This window comes from Rhincodon typus, chromosome 10 (assembly GCF_021869965.1).
Source record: "Rhincodon typus isolate 14 chromosome 10, sRhiTyp1.1, whole genome shotgun sequence".
NCBI lineage: Eukaryota > Metazoa > Chordata > Chondrichthyes > Orectolobiformes > Rhincodontidae > Rhincodon > Rhincodon typus.
In genome coordinates this window covers 76,700,722-76,711,757 of record NC_063341.1, presented here as the reverse complement: position 1 = coordinate 76,711,757, position 11,036 = coordinate 76,700,722, and the positions used below count along the sequence as shown (strand labels likewise).

At 41.7% G+C, this 11,036-nt stretch overlaps 1 protein-coding gene across 1 annotated transcript in view; it reads right to left on the bottom strand.

Annotated features, from left to right (window-relative positions):
• Positions 1-3,458: 3,458 nt before the first annotated feature.
• spata1 (spermatogenesis associated 1) overlaps positions 3,459-11,036 on the bottom strand; it is a 65,061-nt gene continuing 57,483 nt past the window's right edge. Inside the window, exons 4-6 of the mRNA XM_048601557.1 lie at positions 9,064-9,242; positions 7,745-7,843; positions 3,459-5,593 (exon numbers count right to left, since the gene is read on the bottom strand). Coding sequence (XP_048457514.1) covers positions 5,465-5,593; positions 7,745-7,843; positions 9,064-9,242 — 407 coding nt within the window. The 3' untranslated portion in view covers positions 3,459-5,464. The remainder of the gene's footprint in view (positions 5,594-7,744; positions 7,844-9,063; positions 9,243-11,036) is intronic.

Genomic DNA, 11,036 nt, shown 5'->3' with positions numbered 1-11,036 from the left:
CATTGCCAATGCACCAAACTCACCATTAAAGTTGGGTGAGATAACAAGGTGTAGAGCTGGATGAACACAGCAGGCCAAGCAGCATCAGAGGAGCAGGAAAGCTGACGTTTTGGGCCTAGACCAAAGTTGGGTGGGTAGGGATGGGTGAAGTTTTCATTTCACCTTCTTTGTATTTGTCAGATGCCATGACCCACCACATGTGTAGGTCCTGACTCTCGTCTCTTACATTGTTGCAGCAGCAGTCTCTGTGCCAGTGCCTGCGAGTTTCAGATCAAGTGACGGTTCCTCGTTCTCGAAAGCCTGGTACAGCTCTCACTCTTCTGCCTGGGGCTGCTGAGGATGGACAAGCTGCAGCTCTTGGGGACCTGAAGCACCAAATCAGAACCGGATAGCTGGTGGTAATAGAGGAGGGGATACTGTGTGAAACATGATGGTCACACCATCAGCAACCTCCTTGTGCCATCTAGGAGGGTAAGGGCATAGTGTGAGTCGAGAAGGGGCACAAAACAGCAACATGTAGTTATCCAAAACACTCTCAATGAAACTGCATGCTACAGGCTCTGTTGTAGCTGAACCCACATTGCAAAGCATCCTTTCTTCTGCTGGGTTCAGGGGTGCTAGCACACTTCGCTTCTCAGCAGTATTTCTGTTACTCCTTTCTATAGTGAGAACTCCTTGTCTGGCACGAGAAAGCACAGAATGTTAGTGACTGACTGTGTTGCTACAGCTCAGCAACAGTTGGAATAGAACATAGAACATAGAACAGTGCAGCACAGTACAGGCCCTTCAGCCCACTATGTTGTGCCGAACTTTTACCCTAATCCTAAGGTCTATCTAACCTCCACCCCTACCTTATACTATCATCCATATGCCTATCTAATAACCGCTTAAATGCCCCTAATGAGGCCGACTCCACTACCCTCTCCGGCAATGCATTCCACGCCCCTACCACTCTCTGAGTAAAGAATCTACCTCTGACGTCTCCCCTATATCTACCTCCTTTCACTTTAAAACTATGTCCCCTTGTAAAAGCTACCTCCACCCTAGGAAAAAGTCTCTGGCTGTCCACTCTATCTATACCTCTGATCATGTTGGACACTGGCATGGATGAGGGGCTGGCAGCACTGTACATGTGTACGGCTGCACTGGTGTCTATGATAAGCCAAATTGGCACCATAAAGTTGAAGTATTAAGTAAATCCAGTTGCCGCTATGTTTAAACCGGGCTAAAAATCTTTCTTCTGAAATCAACCCTGTGCACACTGTTTGAAAAGTTTTCATTAATCATTACTTTTATAGTGAGTGTTCAAGTGGAGCTCATCCGAAAGGAAGACAACCAAGGATGAGGAAGCTATTTAGCAACTTTTACAAATTAAAAATACTTGATATACTACAGAATTGACTAGTGCACACTGTTAGAACCTTTGCTGATTTTTCATTATTCTGTTTCTTTTATAGTTTCTTGGTTTGGAGCTGTGAACTGTGAGCTGAAGGTGACCTTCGGACTGTGAGCAGCAGCTTGTGTTTTAGAAAAAGAGAGCAAACAAACTGATATTTGTTTTTGAGGTCGAGCCTGAAAGTTAATTGCAGTTTGTTTCTTATTAAAGGTTGCTCTATGGACACTGTGACTCTGGAGAGGCCTTATGCTCAAGCAGAGACAGGATGTTGAATTTAACTGGGGCCTCATGTGAGAGTGTCAGCTTGGCAGGGAGAGGTCAGAATTTGAACTGGTTTTTGGACTGTTTTTGGGTCAGAAGGATTGTGATTGCGAAAGCAACAGAATGGAAGGTTGATTGCTCTCTCTAAATATCAAGTTATTGAATGTTCAGAGATTAGAATCTCAGTTATAAGAATTAAATGAATATTCCTTGGAGCATATTGGGAGCTATTTGCATGCATCAGAATTGTCAGAGACCAAGAAAGATATAATCCTATGTGCTGATGATGTTATGGATCGTGAAATCTGCTTTAGTGAACTGGCCAGTTGTATCTCATTTATTTTTCCCTTTTGCTCAGGAAATGCAATACTGAGAAGTTTCTGCAATCACTGTTGCAGAAGAACCAATGAGTTTCATCCTGAACTCAACAAGAGAACTCTTTTCACAAAATAGGAGAGATGAGCTGGGCATCCCTTCCTCACATGCTTTTTGTCCCTCAACTAATTCCAGGTATAAAAATACAGTCCAAGCCAGTTACTGTTCAAGCAGTCCCAGCAGAGGTCTACAACAAAACAAGTAGTTATCACCAGCCTTGTGATTTCTAGAAACCCTCCTTTAAAAAAATAAAAACCTCCAGTGGCCACAGTGACCTTTCAATGATCTCTTAAATAAACCACTCCAGATATTTTCTACACAACTAGAAACAAAAGTCCGTTCTTCTACATTCCTACAGAACTTACATCCTCCAGGAAGTATTAAATATGAAGTATCTTTGTAGCAACTCACAGAGGTTGGCTCAGAACAGAAATGGAAAAGCAAGTGATTTAATTCAAGGGCAGTTACAGATAGACAATAAACACTGCTCTTGCCAGCGATGCCTACAGCCCATAACAGAATAAAAAGAAGATGCTTTTATACTGACTGTGCTGATTCTCGGAAGGTGCTACATTTGAAGTTATACAAGTGAATTGGGGTGGCAAAACGAACTATAAATTCACTTGCAATAATAAGCAGACTTCTTAATTTGTGCTGAGTTTTCTGATCGCAGCCAAATCAGAAACTCAATCCTACCACGTACAAGAAATGACAATTTTTACATTGTTGTAGTTTTTGAATTGGTTTTGTAAAGAACTTGCCAGGACACAAAAAAATTCCAATTTGCTAAGAATGATATTAACATCCCTTATCCCAGTGCACTGTACTATAAGGTTCTTTATGTAGAATAATATATCTGTCTCTATATTTGATAAATTGTTGCTTCTGCTATTTCAAAGCACATTATATTTTGCAAGAGTCGATCATTATTTGGGTCTTTGCAGAATGACAGAGTGAGATAATACAAGCGGCTATTCTGCCCCTTTGAAAGAGCCGTTCAGTTGTAGCCCTGCTCCCTGTAGTGTCCAACATTTTTCTTCAATGCTGGGATTTGAAGCCATGACCCCAGACATTAGTCTAGGATCATTTGTCCAGTGAGATTACCATGCACCACTATGCACCCCCCACAATATTCATTTATTCGCTATTCCGCTAAGTGAGCCTGTTTACATTTGACATTCACTGAGCTTAGTTGGTTGGCCCTGGGTATTAGCTAAAAGCTAAACTATACACATACTACAGAAAAATCTAAAAGTTGGAGCTAGATAGGGATGAGTTCACTAATGTCCTTTAGGGAAGGAAACTGCCATTCTTACCCTGTCTGGCCTACGTGTGACTCCAGACCCACAGCAATGTGGTTGACTCTGAACTGCCCTCTGGGCAATTAGGGATGGACAATAAATGCTGCCTGGCCAGTGATGCCCTCATCCCGTTAATGAATAAAAGAAAAGTACAAACATTTTGTGATTGCAGTGATATTTAAAAGGACACATAAATAAACCTGTTGCACACTTTGAAACTATCATCATATTTTCACAACTCTGAGACATATTAAAAGTACAAGAAACCATTGAATACACAACACTATCGTTGCTTTCCCCAACAGGTCTGCAATTTTTCTTCTTTATACCTCTTTGCAAGTAACGACGAACGCAATGCACTCCAACTTTTACAATATCATGCTGCGTAAAAACACATCATCTATTTGTTATTTGCTGGTTGCAACCTTCAACATTATTTGCATTAATGACGATGAAGCATAGTTTTAATAACAATTTTAACAAAGCTTGGCAGTTAACTATCAGTCATCGTCTAACTGGTGCATTCTTCCTGGAAGCATTTCTACTACTGAGTTCACTGGCCAACCAATCAACACTGTCTTCTCATACACTATAAAACAGTTACATTAATATTTCTTGTGAATATTCTGATGAGTGTGAGACAAAAAAGCTTCAACAAATTTTGGAGTTTTACTATACTTTACTAGTCTGAAATGAATGAATTACCTTATGAGGAAAGGTTAAACAGGCCAGCCCTATATCCCCTGGAGGTTGGAGGTGACTTAATTGAAAATTATAAGATCCTGAAGGGATTTGACTGCGTGGATGTGGAAAGGATGCTTCCTCTTGTGGCAGAATCTAGAACTACAATTCATGGTTTTAAAATAATGGGTCACCCTTTTGAAACAGAGATGAGGATTTTTATTTTCTTTGAGGGTTGAGAGTCTTTGGAATTTCCTTCCTCAAAAGACAGTGGATGCAGAATCTGTAAATATTTTTAAGGCAGAGAGATGCCCGCACATGCTCCGGATCTCTCTATTCCTTGCCTGGTCATGTGTCTGTCTAAATGACTCTTAAATGTTGCTATAATATTGCTTCTACCACCTCCCCTGGCAGCACATTCCAGGTGCCTAACACTTTCAGCATAAAAAAAACTAGCTTTGCACATCTCCTTTAAACTTTACCCCCTCACCTTAAACCTATGGCCCCTGATATTTTACATTTCCACCTTGGGAAAGAGACTCCAGCTATCCATTTTATCCATACTCTCATAGTTTTATATATTTCTATGCGCTCACCCCCTCAGTCTCCAAAGCACTAGTGAAAACAATTATCTTTGGACTTGGTCAAAAAACTCAAGTTTGTGAGATAAGACATCCCCCACATAAAATCATGCTGACTCTCCCTAATAAGTCCATTCTTTTTCAAATGCCAGTAAAGTTTCAAAATCCTGAAGTACGAACTATCTTGCCTTTCAAATTCCTACAATTTATTAATTTTGTAACTTGACAAAATTGTAGCTGCTGGTCCACATTTACATTAACCACAAGAAAGAAGAAAATAATGATTCATTTCAAAATATAATGAGCCATTGATGCTGACTGAACATTTATTGCCCATTCCTTATTGGCCTTGAGACAATGCTGGTGAGTTGTCTCCTTGAATCATTGCAATTTAAATAAAAAGTGTCTTCCTTTCCTCTTTGGAACTTATTGGGGTTTTTTTTGCCTGTCTTCATACAGGCCATTTCTTACCTTCGCTGAGCGATGCTATTACACAATCGCATGTTTCAGCAGCTGCAAATGGGGAATCAACTTTACAGCCTTCTACTGCACTCTAAGAGTTTGCATTAAATAAATTGAAAGATCAATTAAAACAGAACAAATTTGGTTGTCTTTCAGAATATGCAAGTAAATCAGAAACGGTGAGGTGGCTTTGGTATTTGTCTTGTCAAAACTGAACAGAGGCAAAGGAAGAACATGAATTTATATAGCGCCATTCACAACCCCTTGATGTCCTAAAGTGCTTCACGGGCAGTGAAATGGTTTTTGAAATGGGATCACTTGAGTGAAATCAGGAAACATGGATACCAATTGAAGCAAGATCCCATAGGGAGGGCTAAGAGATCAAAGGTAACACAGTCTCGTTTTGGTTAAGTCACTAAAACATTCAAACTGTGAGTTACAGAGCCACCATGCAGGCGATTTAGGGATGACTGGGTTTTCTTCTGTGCAAGTTCAGCACGGAGGGCTCGGAGATCTGTAGATGTCTGTTTTCTCAGCTGTAAAGGCAATAGGAGTTATCAAGCTATTACCAAAAGTTCACTGAATGACATGGCAACTTCTACTACCTGTCTCAGCTGAAAAGAGTGAGCATATTTTCACACAGCCACCGTACAAAGCACGAACACACTCATTTAAAAATGTTACGTTTTATATAACTATGCTTATAACTGGCACAGACACAAGAGGCTGAATAGAAACAATGAAATAGAAGCAGGAGTATGCTAATTGCCTTTTGCAACCTTCAATATTATTTGCATTAATGATGATGAAGCATAATTTTAATAACAATTGAAATAAAACTTGGCAGTTTACTATCAGTCATCATCAAACTGGTGCATACTGCTACTGAGTTCACTTGCCAACCAATCAGCACTGTCTTCTCATACACTATAAATGATTATACTGCTCACCACTCAGTGAGATCATAGCCGATATGATCATCTTCCAGTCCACTTTCCTGCCTTTTCCCCAGAACCCTTGATTCCCTTACTGATTAAAAATCTGTCTGACTCAGCCTTGAATATACTTAATGAGCCAGCCTTAACAGCCCCCTGCAGTAAAGAATTCCACCAATATGTTAACCTCTCAGGGAAAAAAAGTCTTCCTCATCTCTGTCTTAAATGTGTGGCCTTTTATTCTGAGATGATGCTCTCTGGTCCTAGACTCTTCCAAAAAGGGAAACAACCTCTCCACATCGACCCTGTCAAGTCCCCTAAGGCCTCTCGTTCTTCTGAACTCCAATAGGACAGACCCAAACTACTTAACTCCTCCTCAAAAGAAAATCCTGCATTGTAAATAGGGTTAATGTAAGAGAATAGTTATAAATATACATAGATATAAGCTAAAGTAGCGATGCCTAACCCACAGGGGGAGAAAGTTCAGAAATCTGAAGTGCAAAGGGAGTCCTAGTCCAGGATTCTCTTAAGATTAACTTGCAGGTAGAGTTGGTAGTTAGGAAGGCAGATACAATGTTGGCAGTTATTTAGATCGGACAAGAATATAAAAACGGATGTACTTTTGAAACTTTATAAAGCTCTGGTCAAACCACATTTAGAATATTGTGAGCAATTTTGGGCCTCATATCTCAAGAAGGATGTACTGGCTCTGGAGATAGTAGGAACTGCAGATGCTGGAGAATCTGAGATAACAAGGTGTAGAGCTGGATGAACACAACAGGCCAAGCAGCATCAGAGGAGCAAGAAGGCTGACGTTTCGGGCCTACACCCTTCTTCGGAAAAATGAAGGGTTTTTCTGAAGAAAGGTCTAGGCCCGAAACGTCAGCCTTCCTGCTCCTCTGATGCTGCTTGTACTGGCTCTGGAGCGGGTCCAGAGGAGATTCACGAAAATGATCCAGGAATGAAAGCTTTAACATATTTGGAATGTTTGAGGTCTCTAGGTCTTTACTTGATGAAGTTTAGAAGGATTGGCGGGGGTGGGGGCGTATCTAATTGAAACTTACAGAATACTGGGGTGGCAGATTAGCTCAGTGGTTAGCACTGCTGCCTCACAGCGCCAGGGGTCTGTGTTCAATTCCAGCCTCAGGCGACTGTCTGTGTGGAGTTTGCATGTTCTCCCCCTGTCTGCATTGGGTTCCTGTGGGTGCTCCAGTTTCCTCCCACAGTCCAAAGATGTGCAGGCTAGGTGGATTGGCCATGATAAATTGCCCATCGCATCCAGGGATGTTTGGGTTAAGTGGATAAGCCTAGACAGAGTGGATGTTGGGAAGATGTTTCCATTGGCAGAAGAGACTAGTACGCAAGGGCACAGCCTTACAGTAAAGGGAAGACCTTTTAGATTGGAGATAAGGAGAAACTTCTTCAGCTAGAGAGTGGTGAACCTATGGAAGGCTGTGGAGGCCAGGTCATTGAGTATATTTAAGATGAAGATAAACAGATTCTTGATTGTTAAGGGGATCAAAAGTTAAGGGGACAAGGCAGGAGAATGGGATTGAGAAATTTATCAGCCATGATTGACTGGCAGAGCAGACTCGATGGCCAAATGGCCTAATTTCTGCTCCTAGGTCTTATGGTCTTATTAACCTGCTGAAAAACATGGTTGTGTTGTTCTAACCTCTATTGTGTGTTCATGAAAATAATTTTGGTGCTAAAGTCTACCCATATAGTCTGTAGATGACTAGAATACTGTACCTTTATCTCAGTAATTAGCTTCATTTTGGCATTTTCCACACTTCTGTACAGCTGATCAATCTCATGCTTGAGTGTTGTAATCTGAATAATTAACTCGTTCTGTAAAAGAACATCATCAGTGTTTGTATTGATATCATTGCACCAAGCATCATAAAGTCTTACAAAAAAAAGGAAACAAAGATTACGAAAGCCTTGAGTAGGCAGCCAAACTCGGCAGTAATTAAACACACTGTAAGATCCCAGAAACAACATTGGAGGTGCTTGATCTTGAACCCATGCCCCTAATGATGGTCTTAAGTGTGATTGGGAGACAGAAGGCCAACCATATATTATAAGAAAAATCATGTAATTCCTAACACAACACTAGCAGTTCAAACCCATTCTAATTTATTTTCTGAACGTTTAGAGAAATGAATGCAGCATTTTTATCTTATTATCCAGTTACTTCTTCCTCATGTCCTGACAGTTAGCCCCATCTGAGGAAGGGTTACCGGACCCGAAATGTTAACTCTGTTTTCTTCTTCACAGATGCTGCCAGACCTACTGAGCGTTTCCAGCAACTTTGTTTTAGTAGCCCCATTATGTGCCTGGACAATTACTGCTGACATATTATGGAAAGGAAAAACATAGAATATTGATATTCATACGAACAGAAGAGCTAGCAGCAGGACTAGGCCATTCAGCTCCGTCATTTCATATGATCATGGCTCACCTCCGCCTCATCTCCACTTACCTACCCGCTTTCCATAATCCTTCAACCCATTACTCATTAAAAATCTATCTATCCCCTCCTTAAATTTACTCAATATCTCGGCATCCACTGCACTTTGAGGGAGTGAATTCCACAGATTCCTGACCCTTTGGGAGAAGCCATTTCCCCTCATCTCCATTTTAAATCTGCTCCTTTTTATCCTAAAACTATGACCTCTCGTTCTAGATTGCCCCACTTGAAGAAACATCCTTCCTACGTCTACTTTGTCAATCTGCTTGAGCATCTTATAGACCTCAATTAGATCTCCTTTCATTCTTCTGAACTCCAGGGAGTATAGGCCTAAACTGCTTATCTCTGGAATCGATGCCTCACCAAACACCTCATCTCTGGAATCGATCTAGTGAACCTCCTTTGGACTGCTTCCAATATAACCACATCCCTCCTCAAGTAAAGGGATCAAAATTGCACAGAGTACTCCAGCTGCAGTCTCACTAATGCCTGGGACAGTTGCAGCAGGAATGGCCTCATTCCGCACTGTAGCAATTGTGTGATTCTCAGTTCAATATATTATCACAATGGTTGGATTGTCCAAATGAGCAGCATTTACTTTGGGATCGCTAGTGCTGGTTGACTTTCTGGGCCTTTTTCTCGAGTCCCTGGCCTCCAGGTGCTGCAGCAGTTTCAGGTAATGCTGTTCCAGCTCCTTCCGTAACCTGCATGATGTTTCTTCTAAAGGGGCAGTCAGCTTCTTCGATTCAAAGTATTTCTTTTTCCAACTGTTGCGAACTGTCAGACAGAAGGAGCAAGGAGCCATCAGGAACACAGGAAGAATGAATGACAAACATAGAAACATAGAAGATAGGAGCAGGAGGAGGCCACAACAAAGCCTTGTTGAGGAATAGCTGTTGATGTAATTAGGAAATGCAGCAGTCAATTTACACGCAGCAAGCTCCCTGAAACAGAAATGTAATAACAACCAGATAATCTGTTTTTGATTGATGGAGATCGATTGGGTTATTTCTCAACGATTGTATGCTTAGTTATCTGTTGTAGAACTTGAACCCTCATTTCAAAGATGAGGGTCCACGCAGGATCATGCCTTTGTGCTATGTTTGCTCGCGTGATTAAAAAGCCCCAATTCCCGGCCTCAGATTTTTGAGCTCTCGAGGCAAGACACCCCATTGTCTACTGGAATCTGCAGTACAGGATCTGCATCGTTCTCTTTCCTGCTCTGTCACTTCTCTGCACAATCATTAAGACTTTGCGACTCAAGATGGGATGCAGCCTTACAGACATAAGAGCATAAGAAACAGGAGCAGGAGTAGGCTATTTGGCCCATCGAACCTGCTCCACCATTCAATAAGGCTTGTTGGGCTAGATGGCCGACTCCTGCTCCTAATTCTTATAGAAGTGGTAATTACATAAAGGGTGAGTGGTTATGAAGAAATTCAGGAATTTCTGATTCATTGAGAAGTAGATTCCTTTTAATAATTAAAGGTTCAAGTATTGTTTTAGTCCATTCAAGCAGCTTAGAAGTGAATTGGGCAAAGTTGTTAGAGTATTCAAAAACCCCTCCCCTCCTACCCCGGTTATATTCTCTTCCACCCTCTTCCAACAGGCTGAAGATGTAGAAGTTTTCAATATATGTACAAACAGATTCAAGAACAGCTTCTTCGCTGCTGTTATCAGACTTTCGGATGGACCTCTCAAATGTTAATTCACTCCCTCTTCACCTTCTCCAAGGCTGTAATACTGCATTCTGCACTCTGATCTGCCACCCTGAAGCACTTTGTATGGTACGACCTGCCTGAATAGCACGCAAAACAACACTTTTCACTGTACAACAATAAATTAATCAATCAAAATCACTTAGTAATAATGACATCTCAGTGGATCAAGCATCTGTCATTGAGTAAGAGAACATGGGTGACTAGCTCTTCCCCTCATACCCAAGTGGCTAGCACGTTAACACACTAGGGACTCAGACCCCCTCCAGTACTGAGAGACAGCAGCACTGTTGGATGGTCTGCCTTTCAAATGAAGTGTCAAGCCATCGTCCCATGTGCCTGACGAAGGGTTTCGGCCTGAAACGTTGCCTTTCCTGCTCCTCAGATGCTGTCTGACCTGCTGTGCTTTTCCAGCTCCACATTTGTGGATACTGCCTTCTCAAGCATGGAGCCAGATTCCCATGTGATCACTTTTGCAGAAGTTCTGTCCAGTGATTATGCCCCATCTAACCAACAAAAAAAGACTATCCAACCATTATCCAGTTACTCTATTTGTGTGTGTGTGTGTGTGTGTGTGTGTGTGTGCGCGTGCACGCGCATGTGTGCATGTGTGTGTGTGAGAGAGTGCATGTGTTAGTGTGTGCGTGTGAGAGAGTGCATGTGTGAGTGTGTGTGTGTGAGAGAGAGTGCATGTGTTTGTGTGTGTGCGTGAGAGTGCTTGCTTGTCTGTGTGTGTGTGTCTGTGTGTGTGTGTGTGTGTGAGAGAGACAGTGCATGTGTTTGTGTGTGCATGAGAGGGTGCATGTGTGTGTGTGAGTGCTTATGTGTCTATGTGTGCGTGTGTTTGTGTGTG